At 41.8% G+C, this 19,703-nt stretch overlaps 2 protein-coding genes across 2 annotated transcripts; both read left to right on the forward strand.

Moving 5' to 3' along the window:
• Positions 1-6,495: 6,495 nt before the first annotated feature.
• LOC110493756 (catalase) lies at positions 6,496-16,387 on the forward strand. The gene is made up of 11 exons (XM_021568213.3): positions 6,496-6,593; positions 7,867-8,038; positions 8,642-8,752; positions 9,722-9,852; positions 10,053-10,157; positions 10,476-10,601; positions 10,812-11,003; positions 11,510-11,932; positions 13,338-13,445; positions 14,942-15,019; positions 15,243-16,387. Exons 1-11 carry the CDS (start codon positions 6,528-6,530, stop codon positions 15,303-15,305), a joined length of 1,575 nt encoding a protein of 524 aa, XP_021423888.3. The 5' UTR covers positions 6,496-6,527; the 3' UTR covers positions 15,306-16,387.
• A 1,771-nt stretch (positions 16,388-18,158) lies between these two features.
• Positions 18,159-19,290, forward strand: iip2 (interferon inducible protein 2). Its single transcript, NM_001124369.1, is given in 2 exon segments — positions 18,159-18,487; positions 18,892-19,290. Coding segments are annotated over 2 exon segments (387 nt in total). The 5' UTR covers positions 18,159-18,259; the 3' UTR covers positions 19,051-19,290.
• The last annotated feature ends 413 nt before the right edge of the window (positions 19,291-19,703 follow it).

Here is a 19,703-nt window from a genome sequence, read left to right on the forward strand (position 1 = left end):
ATTTTATAATAAGGCTGTAATGTAACAAAATGTGGGAAAAGTCAAGCAGTCTGAATACTTTCCAAATGCACTGTATAGACAATATGGACAGTATATGGATAGAATATGTAGTATAGCTGAAGAATAGTATATGTACAGCAATAGTTAAACAAGATAGGCCTTGACTAGAATACAGTATACATATGAAGTGGGTAAAACAGTATGTAAACATTATTAAAGTGACCAGTGTTCCATGACTATGTACATATTGCAGCAGCCTTTAAGATGGATGGTAAAGTAACCAGGTGGTAGCCGGCTAGTGACAGTGACTAAAATTCAGGGCAGGTTACTAGGCGGAGGCCGGCTAGTGGTGACTATTTAACAGTCTGATGGCCTTGAGATAGAAGCTGTTTTTCAGTCTCTCTGTCCCAGCTCTGATGCCCCTGTAATGACTGCACCAGGTGGTGATACAGCCCGACAGGATGCTCTCAATGGTGCATCTGTAAAAGTTTGTGGGTCTCAGGGGCCAAGACAAATTTCTTCAGCCTCCTGAGGTTGAAGAGGCACTGTTGCACCTTCTTCACCACACTGTGTGTGGGTGGACCATTTCAGATTGTCAGTGGTGTGTATGCTGAGGAACTTGAAGCTTTTCACCTTCTCCACTGTGGCCTGTCAATGGGGGAGGTGCTCCCTCTGCTGTCTCCTGAAGTCCACAATCAGCTCTTTCGTTTTTGTTGACGTTGTGGTTATTTTCCCTGCACCACTCCACCAAGGCCCACATTGTTGAAAATCAGGCCTACCACTTATGTGTCATCTGCAAACTTGATGATTGAGTTGGAGACGTGCGTGGGGGCCACATAGTCATGGGTGATCAGGGAGTACAGGATGGGGTAACGTGCTGATGACATACTGCATGTTCAATTTTGATCTGGGTAAGCCACTTCCCTTGGCCTTAAACTTGAAAGTTGAAACCCATTGTATCACATTTCAAGATCTCACACCTGACTCTCCTCTCACCTTGTGGTTCCTATTGTCTCTCTCCCTCCCTGCAGGCTATGTCCAGGGGATGAGTGACCTCTCGGCTCCTCTCCTGTTCATCACCCAGACCGAGGTGGAGTCCTTCTGGTGTCTGACAGGCTTTATGGAGATGGTGGTAAGCACCTTACTCTCTTGTCACATAATCATGTATTACCACGTACTGTAAGATTGCTAAAACCATAACATTCTAATGTTCTCTCTCTCTGTCCCTCAGCACCAGAACTTTGAGGAGTCTCAGGAGGCCATGAAGCAGCAGCTTCTCCAGCTCAGCCTGCTGCTGAAGGCTGTGGACCCTGAGCTCCTTGACTACCTGGGTAAACAATGACTATCACTCAGTCTAGGTTTGGGCGATGTCAACCTTTATCCTATCGTGATTATGTACCCATAAAACATTGTGCTACACGATGCTATCGCCCCTCTTGATTTGCCTCGTAAAATAGTAGAAAAATAAATGATGTTTGCTCAGTCTCTGTGATTGAGAATTGTTTAGGCTATATACTTGCATCCTTGTTCTTTTTGAAAACCACAACTTGAGGACAACATTTTCTTAAAATAGATTATTTGGGAAATAAACTCCTGTTCATAACTTTAACTTGTCTTAAAGCTTTTACGATTGGCCAATAGGAGGATAGTGTAAGGAATGACACTGGAGAATAGAAGCAGGTACGCTGAGTTTACATTTAATTAGGAATGGACATGTAACAGGACAGGAACAGCGTCAGAACTGGGAAACACAAAGATAGACGACAAACAATGCAGCAGCGAGGAGCTGGGGAACTGACAAATATAGGGGAGGTAATAAACAAGAGATTGGGTGAGTCCAGGTGAGTCCAATATCGCTGATGCGCGTTGACGAGGGAAGGTAGATGTGCGTAAATGATGGTGGCAGGAGTGCGTAATGCAGGGCAACAAGAGCCGGAGCAGGCGTGACAGTACCCCCCTCTAGGAGCGCCATCCAGCGTCCCACCTGGGCGAGCAGGGCCGAGACATGGGTGCTGGGAAAGCCGGCTGGGGTAAACTCCCCACAAATCGGCAGGGGTGTGGGAGCCTGGCGAGCCAGCTGATGCATAGGAGCTTGACGATCTGGCTGAGGCATGAACGCCTGTCGATCCCGCTGCGGCGTGGAAGCCTGTAGATCTGGCGGAGCATGACGTGGGATGGGAACCTGCCGAGCCAACCTCTCGAGTCAGCTAGGATGTTGAAGCCCGACCAGCTGGCTTAGGCACCCCCGGTTCCATCGGCGGCGAAATCCAAGCTCGACATCACCAACAAAACAAGAAAACTCCTGGGCCCTCTGGGCGAACAAGACCTAATGATCCGGCTGAGGCCCGACAAGGGATGGGCACCTTCCGAGCCAACCGGGGCAAGGAAACCTCTTGAGCCAGCTAGGGCGTGGAAGCCCAATGAGCTGGCTAGGCACACCCGGTTCCATCAGCGGCGACCCAGGACCGGCGTCACCACCAACCGGAACGCAAGTACTCCCCGATGCTTTGTGTGTTGGCTGCGGCATTCTGTAAGGAATGACACTGGAGAATAGAAGTAGGTACAGGGAGTTGACATTTAATTAGGAAAGGACGTGCAACAGGACAGGAACAGCGTCAGAACTGGGAAACACAAAGACAGCAGCGGGGAACAGAGCTGGGGAACTGACAAATATAGGGGAGGTAATAAACAGGAGATTGAGTGAGTCCAATTGCGCTGATGCGCGTGACGAGGGAAGGCAGGTGTGCGTAATGCAGGGCAGCCTGGCACCCGGGGAAGAGCTGGAGCAGGCATGACAGAGGTTATTGGCCATTTGATTTTCAACCTCGCATTTAATAAGATTAAACTTGTCATTCGATTTCTTTAAAGGCTATTGATATTGTTTGTTCTCCCTCATTATTAGTCTATTTTACGTTTTTAGGCTATTCAAAAACGTGAAACTCCGTTACATTCGTTGTTTGATCATCAGAAAGCCATGCACAAAATGAAGACGCGTAGCTGTCTTTTTACAGATAAACTGCACCCCTGACGTGTCTCTACTGTGTGAGAGTTGTTAAAAGTATAACTAAGGGGCCAAATTATTTCATATATAGTGTGTGACAACAAACAGAGCACCAAATGCTTATTGGAGCTATCTCAACTCATTCTAGATGTGGACAACAGATATGCATCTCTTCTGACTCCTGAACTCTACAAAGAGAGACTGCTACACCAATTGGAATTTGACAATATTTCCACCAAACAAACGACGCAGCTTCTGTTTAAGTTGAGGCAAAAATTCTATGAACACGGCGAGAAAGTTGGTAAGTTGTTACCTCATCAGCTTCGACAATCCGCTGCTAGCAGCACCATACCTGAAATCTGTGTTGCAGCTGATGTAACTTCTACCAATCCCAACGAAATCAACCATCAATTTAAGCAATTTGATTCTGCTCTTTACTCGTCAGATGCTCTTCCATGACACAGTCTAGAAATGCATGCATACGAGACATCTGGACATACCCTGACTCAATTCAGATGAACAAACCAACATGGATGCCTCAATAGGTGATGATGAAACTACTCTGGTAATCCAGTCCATGCAGAGTGGTAAAGCCCCTGGGCCTGATGGCTTCCATATTGAATTTTATAAAGAATTTTCCTCTAAATTATCCCCTATCCTCAGCTCAATGTACAATGAAATCCTTTCTAGTCAGAAACTGCCACAGACACTTTACCCAGGCAACTATTTTGGTTTTGCTTAAAAAAGACAAGAATCCCCTAGACTGTGGCTCATTCCACACTGTAAGCCTTTGTGCTGCGATTTTATAAAATGATATGGCAACAAAGTGTTGAGCGTATCCACACAACATTTTGCATAAGGAATGTGCTTATTCAGTTTAAGGTTTTGCACCATCTCCATTACTCAAATGACAGATTGGCAAAAATATACCCAAATATTGACTCCAAGTGTTTGAGATGCCACCAGAGTACAGCGACTGTGGGACACGTTTTGGTCATGCCAATCTTTGTGGCCTCTGGGACCCCATTTTTTAGACATTCTCACATATGTGTGATACAACTGTTAGCCCCAACCCGGTCACTGCCATTTTTGGGGTACTTCCCCTAGACCAGAATGCTACCTCGCTGCTAGCTCACTGCCAGGTCTCCACCTTGTCCTCTTTCACTGGAAGTCTGCAAAGCTGCCCTCCTTTATGCAGTGGGTTAAGGAGGTGATGTCATCTGGAGGTGATGTCATCATGTCATGGGTCCCAACAAAAGTTTGACTTAAACTGGTCCCCATTAATACAGTGCGTGGAGAGTCTGTCTATTACTTAGTGTAACTTGCATAGTTTGGTAAGCAGTCATGTCTGTTCTAGTGGCCATTTGTGCTGATAATAATTTTTGTATAACTTTTTTCCCCCATTGGTTTTGTTTCTATCATTGTTTGTTTTGGTTTTTCTTTCCTATTTATCTTTTATAGATACCTTGGAGGGAGGGGGTGGATGGATGGGAGAATGAGGGGTTGGGGTTGTACTGTTTTTGTTTTTAATATCTGAAAATCTATGAATAATGGAAAAAAATAAAATTTATGATTTTGCACTTCTGTCCATTTGTGTAATAGGTGTTGTTAACAGTTATCACCTCAAACACACCCAGAGGGGGCAGGAAATATGCTAAGTGGGTGTCAGGAGAATTCTATACTCCTGTTCATTTACCAATTAAATTATGTTACCCTCAGTCTGTTATATCAGTATTTGTAAGATACTGATAGAAACGAAAACAGACAGAAGCCCAGTTTACCAAAGTGAAATGTTTATTCACGGGAATGTTCTGACATGTACAGTACAGGACCTTCAATTTATAGCGACACACATACTTCCACACCAACCATTAAATCCGCCCGCCAATAAAGCCTAGGGGAGTACGTGAGAATAGTGTCTTCCTACCCTCCCCTAAGATAGGGAGAGACCTGGGACTGGGGAGCACTCAGTGTCCCAGCCAAGGTCGCCTCGGATCTGGCTCAGACAGATAGTCTGTTCTCAAAACACTAGACACATTGTTCCCTAAACGTTGATTCCGACTAAAACCACGCACAGTATTATAATATAATCATTGAATGAGTCTAACACTTACACACATGTATTATAATAATCTAATGATTCAAATTAATTTCATACAATCACATGGTTTCAGACATATGGTTTCAGGACTGTAACATTCTAATCATTTACTAAAATACATTTCCTTATCAGTGGGATGCTTGTAATACCCTATCTATGACGTCACTCTATTGAAGTTCAGATTTAAAAGAGTTAAGGTAAGTGTTAGGTTGGGGTTAAGTTTAGGGTCAGAGTTATGCTCATAGCAAGGATCCCAATTAGCATCTATTCTTTCATTTTCAAAAAGGTTTTTGTGGATTCTTTGTTGGAGGTAACATCTCAGCAACCTACATGCTTAGAAAAAAAGGTCTTATCTAGAACCTAATAGGGTTCTTCTGGTGTCCCCACGGGAGAACCTTTTCAAAATCACTTTTTGGTTCCAGGTAGAACCCTTTTTGCTTCCATGTAAAACCCTTTCCACAGAGGGTTCTACCTGGAACCAAAAAAGGGTTCCGCTATGGGGACAGCCAAAGAACCCTTTTGGAACCTTTTTTTCTAAGTGCATGGAACAGTGGATTCTTACAATAACATAGAAGTATACTGTATGCTTCCCACTTTTCACAGAATTAAGCTAATACATTCAACTCTGCCTCCTGACTATTTTATGTTCTTTGGATGTGAATATTGAGTTAAAATAAAAAGGTCCATGATTCTTCCCTTGAAGCCACCTATATCCATCCAGTCACCCCTTTCTGCCTTTCACAACCTATGCTCCCAATTGAAATGGCTAAATAGCCTTGTGTCCACTCAATTTAACAAATCTCAACAAGCAGTAAAACAGTCATTTTTGTATTTTCTATAAATTTACTGACTACAGACTATTAATAAAAGGGAATACAGCTATCTCTCTGTCTGTGTGCGTATGTTTCCGTGACAACACAACATGAGTGCACACAGCAGATATATAGTAACTGCTCTTGTGATACCTTTAGTAAATGTGGTCAGCATAATCTGATAAATATGAAATGAATCCCTGCCAAACTGGCCAACTAGCAATGTACATATTCCACATGTTTAAATGCATTTAGTATGTTGCCTCACGTGAGGGTTGAGTTGGATCGCAAGCTTCTAGTTCGACTAGACAACGTGAACCAATGATTGACCACTCGTAGAAATATCCCGCCCACCTTTGGGTCTTGGGTCGGGCTACATGTTTAACACCGCCTAGTTCTGCAACACCACCTTTTAATGGTGTGATGGGTGGCAGCAAGGGGTACATTATTTTTTGCCCTTTGGTCCGAAAGTAGCTGGTGATCCAGCATCGAATAGGAGTCGGGTAACAAGCAGGAGGACCCTAATCGTACAAAGTACAGTGGCTAAATAACGTTAGCACTCAGAAATATTTTTTTCCCCCACGCAGTTGTGGTTAAAACTTCTGCCTTCAAGATGGACGAGGATAGAGGGAAAGCAACCGACCAACTGAAGCTATGGAAAGAGGACCGAAGCGCTCAGGTTTGTCTATTTCTATGCTTAGTTTGTGTTGTGCAATTCTGTTTAGAAATGGTGAGCGATCATCCAAGGTCGCATTTTTCCTCCTGGACTACTTAACTATAATTCTAACGTTAGATAGCTAGTTATCAACACCTTTACAGAACCATGGTACTGTTCAATACCACGACCAAAGAATGCACATTTGTTTTTGAATTGTGTCTGTTTTTGATCATGCAGCCTACAACTAACGTTAGCCTATTACTACTTATTAGCTAGCTATCTTGCACTTGCAGCTGGTCTTCATTAGCTGCTACACCCACAATCACAAAGTCAATAACCCCGCACATTTCTAGTATTTTTCTTCTTAAACTAGTGGAAACCCGTGCAGTTCGGGCTTTCTTGATATTTGTTGAATAGAATTCCAAGTTTAGCTAGCTTTTACTCCCATACTTTCGTTACACATGTTTAGCAGATGTTATTATGAGTGTATGTGACCAATAAAATGTGATTTTAATTTGATCTAATGTATTGAAATAACACAACTGCAGAGAAGCTATTTTTTTATTGATTTATTTAGCGTCAACTATATTACCTCACTTAAATGCCAAGAAGTTGATTGCTTGAGTGTATTTTGCTGGTTTAACTTGAAAATATTGCAAATTGAGAATAAAATAATCAGTGATTCTTTGCAATAACTGGAATATATGGACCTTGATTTGTTGGGATAGCAAATGTATCTTGGTCATTGTCTTGCTATAGTTTAGCCTGGACTTTAGCCATGTCAACTCATGGTTACCTAATTATTGGTGCAGGAAGGGTAGGCTTAACGGGTAAACATTAAGCAAGATTTTAAGTAAACAAGGCCAAATGAGAGATGAGAACCGTTTTTAAGTGGCTTTTAGACTATTTTATAATGCACACATTGAATTGGAGCAATTGTGCAATGAAGCTGATGTTTGATCATTCAAAGTACAAAACACTAGACCTGTATAATGTCAGAATTGTACCTATATCACACATTCCTAATGGGACCATTGAGTCTTGCGCCCAGGCTATTAAGTGTCAGGTGCACAAAGTATTCCTGTACATTCCTAGTCTTAATGTGTGTGTAGTTATGTCTCCTGAGAGCAAGTAAATTAATAAACTGTGTAAGTGCAGCTGATGTGGAGTCAGGGAAAGGACCTACTCTGTTACCAAAGGAAAAGTGAGAGACTAGGCCTAATGACTGTGTAAATAAAAAAAATTGTAGTGCAGTGTCTTCTGTATGATGGCTATGTCATTTCTTCCCCTTCAGAGGCCAGACAACCTGACCACTGGGGCTGGTCACCCGATAGGGGACAAGTTGAATATAATAACAGCGGGTCCCCGGGGGCCACTCCTAGTGCAGGACACCCCGTTCATAGACGAGATGGCCCACTTTGACCGCGAGCGCATCCCAGAGAGGGTGGTGCATGCCAAGGGAGGCGGTGGGTGTCAAGCACTACCAATACATTTCATCGAAACTGATTGGCATTTATGCTATATACAGTGAGCTCCAAACGTATTGCATCCAACAACTTTGTATAGTCACAAGCTTGACGTAATCATTGTGTGCTAGGAATATGGGACCAAATACTAAACTTTTGACTACTTTAATATACATATAAGTGAATTTGTCCCAAATACTTTTGGTCCCCTGAAAGGGAGGGACTATCTACGCCACTAGATTTGTTGGACCCTCACAAAGTAAGGGTATGGGGGAAACACTTCCCTAGACAGGCCTATCATATTTTAAATAAACATTAGAAAGTGTTGACCTACTTTTCGGTCTAGACCAAAATACTGTGAACTGCTCTTTAGTCGGGGCAGAATATTATTAGGACCATGCTTGATCATGTGACGGTCTGTTGTTGTTGGCCCCCTCTACAGAAGGGTAAAGTGCACCATGTGACGGTCTGTTGTTGTTGGCCCCCTCTACAGAAGGGTAAAGTGCACCATGTGCATGGCTTTATAAGTAAGTGTTTACTCACTAACCTAACTAGCTAGATTTATACACAGTAACTGTCCATGTCCTGCCTCTTCCACCACAGGAGCTTTTGGGTACTTTGAGGTGACACATGACATCTCTCGCTACTGCAAGGCCAAGGTGTTTGAGCATGTGGGCAAGACCACACCTATTGCCATTCGCTTTTCCACCGTGGGTAAGACTACATTACATTTTTGTCTTTTTTTCCCCCTGGTATTTACTCAACTTACATGATAAAATAGTATTTTGAGGCTGCTCACTCCAACGTTTCTATAAAACTGCTACAAACACATTTACAGAGTTCCCTTTGTTTCCTTAAGGACATGCAAAAAGAAACCCTATCAGATTTGCTAGCTACCAATTAGACTACTGTTACTGTATATGGAATGACTAATCATGCTTGTCTGCAAAAGCAGTGTTTGCCGATATCAGAATTCTGGACAGTCCGGTAGCCTAGAGGATAAGAGCATTGGGCCAATAGCCAAAAGGTTGCTTGTTCAAATCCCGAGCCGATTAGGTGAAAAAGCTGTTGACATGATCTTGAGCAAGGTACTTAACCCTAATTGCTCCTGTAATATATACACTAGATGACTGACAGAGGGGTGCTTTCTGAAGCCAACGCGCCTCCATCTAGGTACTTCCCCACCATTGTAAAAGAAACAACAACAAAAAAACAGGTGTTTTGGAAGCTATAGAAAAGCTTAATTGGCCACAAAATCCACATTTTGCAATCTCCATCTGTCTCCGGACATGAAACCCATTGAAAACCTGTGGTTTGAATTGAAGAGGGAAGTTTATAAGTGCAGACGAAGGATATCAAGGATCTGGAAGGATTCTGTATGTAGGAATCCTCTAAGATGTGTTCTCCAACTCATCAAATATTTAGAAAAATGTTATTTCCCCCAATTTTTATGAGCATACAATATAGCTCAGTATTTGAATGTATTAATGTATACAGTCATATATTCTATTGTCTTTATCAATGGTGTCAATCATTTCAGACCCCACTGTACATCAATACATCATTGAATAAATACCAGAAAATACACAATGTCATATTTTTTTAATTCTACAAATAATTTGTTTATACTGGTTGTCCATGTGTGAGTTTCATATCAACCAATTTTGTCTCAAACTCATGTAGCTGGGGAATCAGGCTCAGCTGACACAGTGCGAGACCCACGTGGCTTTGCAGTCAAGTTCTACACTGACGAGGGCAACTGGGACCTTACTGGCAACAACACCCCCATCTTCTTTATCAGGGACGCCATGCTGGTGAGTACAGACACGTGAGTCAAGATTGCGCCTGGGTGTGCCTTGCCAAGATTCAGTCTTTGACACATGACATGGAGTACAAGGAGTGGAACGTTAGCTAAACTGACTGGGAACCAGGCTACTCCATTAGTTCATCTCCCCGTGTAATATTAAATGCCATTACCACATCTCTCTGATTTTTTCCCTTTTGTTTTGTGCAGTTCCCGTCCTTCGTCCACTCTCAGAAGCGCAACCCCCAGACTCACCTGAAGGACCCAGACATGGTGTGGGATTTCTGGAGCCTGCGGCCTGAGTGTATGCATCAGGTACGGTACCTGCTCCTCTCTACCTGACACCAAACCTTTACACGTGCACGCACAATAGTTAGTTAGAATCCAAAAATACATTGTCGTTTCAGATTTCACTCCATTAACAACTTTAAAGCTATGCCACTATATCTAGAAATGGCGGTTGCTGCATTTAGTTTAAATAGTTTTAAATCTGTTTTCTGATCAGATTATTATATCATGCTTCTACTTACATGTTTTTTAAAAATTTTATTATATCTTATTTACATATCACATTGGCTAAATTGACTGAATATGTGCCTTTTTGTTAATAATTTTGTCTTAATCTCTATGAAGGTGTCCTTCCTGTTCAGTGACCGTGGTCTGCCCGACGGCTTCCGCCACATGAATGGCTACGGATCCCACACCTTCAAGCTGGTCAACGCCGAGCGTCAGCCCGTCTACTGCAAGTTCCACTACAAGGTCAGAGCACAACTAAAAATTATGTTGTGAATGAATGGATAGTACAGGACTAGTGAAATGTACTACACTTAAATGGATATAGGAGTCGACAATACTTAATTAACTGAAGGATGCAAGAGAGTAATGGTGGTAAAAGAAGGAAACGTAGTTATACAAATTGGGACGGGTCCCATAGTAACCCATAGCATCCTTCCTCTGCTCTCCTCTCAGACCAACCAGGGTATCAAGAACTTGAAGCCTGAGGATGCCGAGCGCCTGGCCTCCACCGACCCGGACTACGCCATCCGAGACCTTTACACCTCCATCGCCAACGGCAAATTCCCCTCCTGGTCATTCTACATCCAGGTCATGACCTTTGACCAGGCTGAGAAGTTCCAGTGGAACCCCTTTGACCTGACCAAGGTACCATAGAGATACATAGAGATACAGTTTTAATACTCAATTTCAATTATGTGGGGACTCTAACCCTTATAGTAGGTGCATACATTTGTATCAATGCTTTGCATAGTTTTTTAAAGAATGTGACAGAAATGCCTTAAATGTCTTAGTATTGTACTTTGTTAGCCATTTTAAGCAAGATGTCCCCAAAAATATTGTACATTTGCAGTACTCTGACTTTTCCACCAGAGGGGGACATACTCCACATAACCACTGAAAGATCTGAAAGTGGTCTGAGATCTACTATGGAGTGGTAGCATTTGTCAATGGTACAATAATGGGCAACTGACTCAATAGCTGCAGTCTAGTCAGGATAATTATTATGTGAAAATAGTACAGTATAGGGGTCATGCACACTTACATTTTCTATTAAAAAAACATCTTTGTCTTCCAAGACTGGCTAGAAATCTCTTGCACATCCATGTACCTTTTTTGGCCTGAGAAGTATCAGCACTTCTCATTTTCCTTAGGTGTGGTCTCACAAGGAGTACCCCCTCATTCCCGTGGGGAGGTTGGTGCTCAACAGAAACCCTGCCAACTACTTTGCTGAGATCGAGCAGCTGGCCTTTGACCCCAGCAATATGCCCCCTGGCATCGAGCCCAGCCCTGACAAGATGCTGCAGGGGCGTCTGTTCTCCTACCCAGACACACACCGCCACCGGCTGGGAACCAACTACCTGCAGCTGCCCGTCAACTGCCCCTTCAGGACCCGTGTGGCCAACTATCAGCGAGACGGGCCTATGTGCATGTTCGACAACCAGGCTGGCGCTCCCAACTACTTCCCCAACAGCTTCAGTGCTCCAGAGGCCCAGCGACAGCACGTGGAAACCAGGTTTAAGGTGTCCCCAGATGTGGGCCGCTACAACAGCGCTGACGATGATAATGTCACACAGGTAATGTATCTATGTAGAGCGCAGTGGATTAGTTCACTGAGATGGGTGTGAATCAGACGTCTTGTGTTCCATTTTTTTTTTTTTTTTTTTAAAGATGTGGGTGTGTATATTTTATTTATTTTATTTGCTACTGCTTGACAAAACAAAATCTTGGTCGGCCAAACAATCCACTAGTCAACTAATTGGGGTCAGCCCTAGTTACATTAAAGTAAACCACAGTTTTGGAAATGGACTGAACAAAATAACAAATGCAACAGGTAAAGTGTTGGTCCCATGTTTGATGAGTTGAAATAAAAGATCCCAGAAATGTTCCATTTGTTCAAAAAGCTTTTCTTTCGTCCCTGTTAGTGATCATTTCTCCTTTGCCAAGATAATCCATCCACCTGACAGGTGTGGCATATCAAGACGCAAATTTTAAACAGCGTGATCATTACACAGATGCACCTTGTGCAGTGGACAATAAAAGGCCACTCTAAAATGTGCAGTTTTATCACCCAACACAATCCCACAGCCGTCTCAAGTCTTGAGTGTGCAATTGGCATGCTGACTGCAGGATTGTCCAACAGAGCTCATGTCCAAGAATTTAATGTTCATTTATCTACCATAAGCCACCTCCAACACCGTTTTTAGAGAATTTAGCAGTACGTACAACCGGCCTCACAACTTTAGGCCACGTGAAGGGTGTTTTTTTTGGCGAGTAGTTTGCTGATGTCAACGTTTTGAACAGCGGCCCCCATGGTGGGGTTATGGTATGGGCAGGCATAAGCTACGGACAACTAACACAATTGCATTTTATTAATGGCAATTTGAATGCACAGAGATACCGTGACGAGATCCTGAGGCCCGTTGTCGTGCCATTCATCTGCCGCCATCACCTCCTGTTTCAGCATGATAATGCATCGCTCCATGTCGCAATGATCTGTACACAATTCCTGGAAGCTGAAAATGTCCCAGTTCTTCCATGGCCTGCATACTAACCAGACATGTCACCTATTAAGCATGTTTGGGATGCTCTGGATTGACGTGTACGACAGTGTGTTCCAGTTCCCGCCAATATCCAGTAACTTCGCACAGCCATTGTAAAGGAGTGGGACGACATTCCACTGGCCACAATCAACAGCCTGATTAACTATGCGAAGGAGATATGTCTCGCAGCATGAGGCAAATGGTGGTCACGTTAAAAAAACATTTTTTTTAAGGTGTATGTGACTAACAGATGCATATCTGTATTCCCAGTCATGTGAAATCCATAGATTATGGCCTAATGAATGTATTTCAATTGAATTATTTATACAGTATGAACTGTAATAATTACATATAATGAAATGCTTATTTATTGATACATTAATAAATCTGTTGGATGGGGGTGACCAGTGATCTGACCTTGTGTGTGGGTGTATTGCAGGTGCGTACCTTCTTCACCGAGGTGCTGAATGAGGAGGAGCGCCAGAGGCTCTGTCAGAACATGGCTGGTGCCCTGAAGGGAGCCCAAGTCTTCATCCAGAAACGCTGGGTGAGTTCTCCTCCTCCTCATTTTGATTGTCTAAGTCACCATTTTTCATCATCATTGTGATCAGCAATCATGTTATTTCTATCTTCATGTTTTTTTAATCAACATCATCATTACTATTCAAATCAAAATCTCCTCTCTACCACACTGTCATCAGAGAGTATTCACACCCCTTGACTTTTTCCACATTTTGGTACGAAGTGGGATTAAAATGAATTTAATTGTAACGATCTACACAAAATAGTCTGTAGAAGAAAAAAATCAAATATTTGTAAATGTGTATATAATATGAAAAATAAACCCCCTGAATCGATACATGTTAGAATCACCTTTGGCAGCGATTACAGCAAAATTTGCCAATTTTTATTTTCCAAATTCTTCAAGCTCTGTCAAATTGGTTGTTTGGCGTGGCTAGGCAACCATTTTCAGGTCTTGCCATAGATTTTCAAGCAGATTTAAGTCAAAACTGTGACTCGGCCACCCAGGAACATTCACTGTCTTATTGGTACTGTAAGCAACTCCAGTGTAGATGTGGCCTTGTTTTAGGTTATTATCCTACTGAAAGGTGAATTCATCTCCCAGTGTCTGGTGGAAAGCAGACTGAACCAGGTTTTACCTCTAGGATTTTTATTCTTTACAGGCTTCTGTTTCACTCTGTCAATAAGATCAGTATTGTGGAGTAACTACAATGATGTTGATCCATCCTCAGTTCTTCTATCACAGCCATTCAACTCTGTAATTGTTGTAAAGTCACCATTGGCCTCATGATGAAATCCGGGAGCGGTTTCCTTCCTCTCCATCAGTTAGGAAGGATGCCTGTATCTTTGTAATAACTAGGTGTATTCACCAGCCAAGTGTAATTAGTGACTTCACCATGCTCAAAGGGATATTCAATGTCAGTTTTTTATTTATTTTATCTCCCGATAGGTACCTATCTTTGCCAGACATTGAACAACATCCCTGGTTTTTGTGGTTGAATCTGTTTGAAATTCACTGCTCGACTGAGGGGTCTTTCAGATAGTTTTGTGTATTGTACAGAGATGAGGTAGTCATTAAACTCATCTTATACAATATTATTGCACAAGTGAGTCCATGCAACTTATTATGTGACTTGTTAAACACATTTTTACTCCTGAGCTTATTTAGGCTGCCATAACAAACAGGTTGAATACTTTGTTGACTCAAAACATTTCATCTTTTCCTTTTGAATTGAGTTTATAAATATTTAGGAAAGCGTTATTAAATGTTGACATTATGGGGTATTGTGTGTAGGCCAGAAAAAATAAAAGATCTCTATTTAAATTCAGGCTGTATAACACAACAAGATGTGGGAAAAAGTCAAGTGGTGCGAATACTTTCTGAAGGCACTGTATGTTTCCCAGGCATCATCTGCCTCACTACCATGAAGGTCATCTTTGCAATGCAATGTTGTATAATGCATCTATTTTACTGCCATCGCTATCAACACTTCTGACTGTCTCTGCGCCCTGTTTTTCCAGGTTCAGAATCTGATGGCTGTGCATGCAGACTATGGGAACGGGGTTCAGACCCTACTCAAAAACACTGAGCCCACGAAGGTAAGTCCATTCATTCTTGTCAACGGACACTAAAGCTTATGTCAATTAAAAGGGTATTTCATTCAAAGTATAATTTAAATAGGAAAAGCACTTGCATATCTGAGACGGCTCGTTGCAGATTCTTGGGAATAATTGGATGGAATATATTTGTTTCTCTCAAGTTTAGTGTTGAGCTCTCTTCTCTTTCTCTCCCTTTGTCTCCTTCCCTCCTCCTCTCTCCAAGGACACTGTGAGAGTTTACACCCGTGGAGGTGCCTCTACCATTGCTGCCTCCTCCAAGATGTGATGCCTTAACTTCCACCTGGGGGCAGTTGCACTTACCATCCGCTATAGAATATCTTACTACCGACCGTCCGTAAATGCTATAGCTAATTAAATGGCAAGCTATCATGATTGTTTTTGTAATTCCTCAGGCTACTTACTGCACAGATGACGAGAGACAGCATTGCTGTCAGTTCTTACATGTCGTTTTCTGTCCATTTTACCTAAGTTCACACAGAAATGAATATAGTCAGACTGCAGCCCTATGGGAGAAGATCTGTCCCCACATCAGTCAAATACATAGACGCTATCTGAAAAGCTGTGCATTTATTCAGTTTATAGTATAATTTTTATTCCATTGGCAGTATATTGTTTAATCTCTTTCCCAATTACTTATTGTTTGTGTATCCATGCCTCATGTATGCCCTGATAGTTAGCTTAAACAGGTATGCGTTAGCTAGCCTAAATGCAAAATATGACATTTATTCTAGTTAAACAAACCACCAATGTCTTCAAATAAGGTTCATAATTATTGTACAGTATTTAGCAGTTTAAACTTCTGAGTTTTCTTTTAAAAAAAACAATTGCTTAGGCCTTCACCATATTTCTTGGTTATATTAGAAATTGTTTCAAGCCAACGATCGGTGTGATTCAGTCATGAATTAAGTCCTCATCCTCGCAGCCAAAACAACAAAGCAGTGCCTTTTTGGGTTAGTCACAAATACCTAACACCATGGCAGGATCAGGGCTTTGCCTAGACTTTTAATCACTATGTAAAAATTGTCATGTACTAAATGTTTTCTGTATATTAGTGTTGATTTGTGTAGATACTCTGTACCAAAATTAATCACTGAAGAGTTGTGGTTTGGTTGAGTTAGGGCTGGGGAATTAAGAAGCACCACTGTTTCCTGTAAAGGAAATAGTCCTTATCTCTTCTCACAAGCCTCCAGACTCGATTGCTATGTTGCATCTCATCACTGTTAGTGTTTCTGTGTAAGGTAGCATTCCCGCTCATATCGCCCATGAAGTGATTTGTTATATTAACAAGAAATTGTGAACATCTTTTAACCACAAAATGAGATGCTAATAAATCAAAAGGTAATGCGATATGTGTGGTTTTGGTGTGTCAGGTCTTCTTTACACCAATCTTAACTCCAGGGTATGCCGGCTGTTATTGCCCAGGACTAAGCCTGATTCTACATATCATGCCCTTGATTAGTTGATAGGAGTGTTACTGGGCTGGAATAAAAGCCTTGTCACACAGTTGGTCTCCAAGATCAGTTGTGAAGAACAGGCAGAGCGTACTTTAAGCTTTCCTAACTAGCGATCCAGTGTTCAAACACAATATCAACCATGCCACTTCAGCATGCTTTTGTGGCACAGTCAATGCCACGAAGGGCTACGGGCCGATGTTGAGAGTTCGCCATCCATTACGGGCAAAACTTGAGTCCTTGCTTTTCTGCAGACAATGATCAGCTAGGGGGAAATACGATTTTTAACATGTTATGCTATATTTATAATTGTATAAAATATATGCAATGAATTTACCACCAACAGGTTTATGTGCCAATGAACCACACCACAAATAAGCAAAGCACAACTACATACTGATTACTACATACTGGGGCGGCAGGTAGCGTTGGGCCAGCAATCGAAAGGATTCTGGATTGAATCCCTAAACTGACTAAATTAACATCTGTCATTCTGCCCCTGAAAAAAGCATTTAACCCACTGTTCCTTGGTAGACTGTCATTGTAAATAAGAATTTGCTCTTAACTGACTTGCCTAGTTAGTTAATTAAATAAAGATTTTTTGTTTTATCAAATATAGTATGTCAATCTCGACCAACAGGAAATGCATCACTCCCTATCCAGTGTCAAAGGTTTGTTTTGACAATCTGGGAATGTCATTCAACGTTTTGGTGTTTTGTAACAGATGCCTCTTTCCATTCCTCAAATGGCCAGGGCACAGTTTGGATGCTGGAATTATATTCGAGTGGACAAACGTGTGTGCTGGTAGCATACAGGAGAGCTTTGAAGTAGCCTGATCAGATGAAAACAATGTGACTAATTGTGTTTATGACACATAAAATGTTAAACAAATATGTATGCTATATTGAAACAGAAAGAATGTGCAGAAAGAATAGCCGCTCGGATCGGAGACCTGGCAGAGCGTGCTTTAAGCTTTGTTTAATGACTGGGCCTGCTGGGAGCATAGACCTATGTTGCAACGTTATTATAAAACGATTTTGGAGAATGATGATCCGCAACAGCGCATTTCAGTATCAGAAGTAAAAGAAATACAGCCAAACTCACCTGACACTGCCTTTTTAGACCTTATAAACTGTCGAGTACCAAAAACTAATCAAAATGGAATGAAACATAAAATAAAGATATATAAAAACTACTCATTGCATGGTGGTGTTGTAGGCTAGTTTAGGTAGGACCATGTTATCGTCCCTAGACAAGTTCAATAGGGGAGCTTATTGAGCTAGATGTCTCATGTCTTGCGCAATGACGTACGTGGCTTCTCCGCTGCCTACCAGATATGCATCTGGTGTTGCGGATTTATTTATAAAATTGGTGCAGCTTTGAATTATTATTTTTTTTTGTGGTATGATTGCTAGTTAGCCTATTGCAGAACTGGACAAACGATCCACCTACCACTATTGCCACTAGGAATGGTAGGTAGAGAGCAGGATATACAGTTTAACTGGTTTACACTCCCAAAAGCTAAAACAAAAAGTTAGACAACCCCTCCCCTATTGAGCAAGAGAGTCTCTAGGGGAATCAACATTTACAAATTTACTGGAAACCGTGCTTATGCCTGCAACCTTCGCCGCTCCTGCTATATAGGCTACGTTTTGCCTTCACCTTTCCTCACAAATTAAAATTTTCTTCGGCTCGCTCTTTTTCGTTTGCCCGAGAAGCTTTGTGTTTTTTTAACACTAAGCTAAATAAGAATCTGTATTCGCTTGCCATGGATCAATCACCATCCTATCAGCCAGAGTTTGTCCCAATGAACGGAAATAAATACATGCGCCTTGAAGACCCTCACGGAGCGCCCAAGTTCCAACATACCGTCGTCTTGGGACTGCCCCAGCCCGTTGTACCTCAGCCCAGGGATCACATTATCTGGTCGCTTTGCAGCCTCGTGTACGGCAACCCATTATGTCTCGGAATGTTAGCAGTGTATTTCTCCATAAAGGTGAGTTGGAATTAAGTGACTTAATATAACATTGTCTGTTGTAGGGCGTGTAATTGTCTGGATTTTGAAGTTGGGCATGTTATTATATGGGCGACCAACTTTGAACTATGGAAAGAGGAGCACAGTATAACAATGTTCCAAATGTATGTTTTGTTTTCTTGTTATCACACTGTTCTAAAAAAATGTGTAGCCTATACCTCATCTACAGGCTCTATCAACCTGCCCTCTGAAAGTGTATTAAGGAGTATTAAACCACAGAGGATAATACATCACTGAGATCCTCCCATTAGTGTGACATGTCATGTCTTGTGCATGTTGTTAACTAATATGCATAGCTACATAAACACAATCAGCAACATGTGAATGATTCCATAATATAAATTATTCTACATTTTGTCTTCCAGTCCAGGGATAGGAAGATGGTTGGAGACTTGGAGGGAGCAAGAAAACACGGGAAGACTGCACGCTGCTTTAATGTTGTGACCCTGACCCTGGTCATCCTCGGGCTGCTCTTCCTCTTCATCATCTATGGTTTCTTCATCTACAACATCTCACACTTGTAGTGTAGTTCCAGTCTTTGCTTTTGTCAAAAGTGTCTTTCCAGATGTTTAAACACCTCTCTAGGATTGTGTCCTGATACATTTCTCTTACACACACACACACACCACAGAATTTCCCTCTGCACTGTGTACCAGATGTTATTTGCACCTCTTTAGTGAAGTGTTTTAGAGATGCACGATGATTCTGTTGAAGTTTACATTCAAATGTTATTTTCATCAATAAATATACGTTTTGTAAATGCATTCCATTTGAGTCTTTATAGCTAATAATGGTTAACGTTTCTGTTTCACTCATCCCATATAGACATACACTCACTTAATGAGACATGGCTTCTCTTTCTACTTTGTTGTCGCTCTCCAACAATGTTTAAGTCACAATCCGTTCTATTTCTGGATGGTAAAATGACTTGTCCTTGTGTGATATAAACATGTAGGAATTAGAGTATGTTGACCAACTTTATCAACCCCAAGAATGAACTGTATTAGGTATTTTTGACTTATTACTCTGATACAAATTGTAAACAGATGTTGATGTAAAAGTGGAATTTCCAGCAATGTAAAAAATCCAGGCCTAGTTTCCAAAGACAAGATATATCACCCGGAATGTCTGGCTGGCTGGGTCACAGCTTCTGAGTTGGATGACCGTTCAAAACAAA

The sequence above is a fragment of the Oncorhynchus mykiss genome, chromosome 17 (genome assembly GCF_057628025.1).
Source record: "Oncorhynchus mykiss isolate SJ-2025 chromosome 17, ASM5762802v1, whole genome shotgun sequence".
NCBI classification, from domain to species: domain Eukaryota; kingdom Metazoa; phylum Chordata; class Actinopteri; order Salmoniformes; family Salmonidae; genus Oncorhynchus; species Oncorhynchus mykiss.

What these genes read in the sequence shown, in the direction of transcription:
- LOC110493756 (XM_021568213.3), top strand. Translation starts at nt 6,528, where the DNA reads ATGGACGAGGATAGAGGGAAAGCAACCGACCAACTGAAGCTATGGAAA. An exon ending in TTATCAGGGACGCCATGCTG is followed by an intron (nt 9,853 to 10,052) that starts GTGAGTACAGAC and finishes TGTTTTGTGCAG; the next exon opens with TTCCCGTCCTTCGTCCACTC. An exon ending in TCTTCATCCAGAAACGCTGG is followed by an intron (nt 13,446 to 14,941) that starts GTGAGTTCTCCT and finishes CTGTTTTTCCAG; the next exon opens with GTTCAGAATCTGATGGCTGT.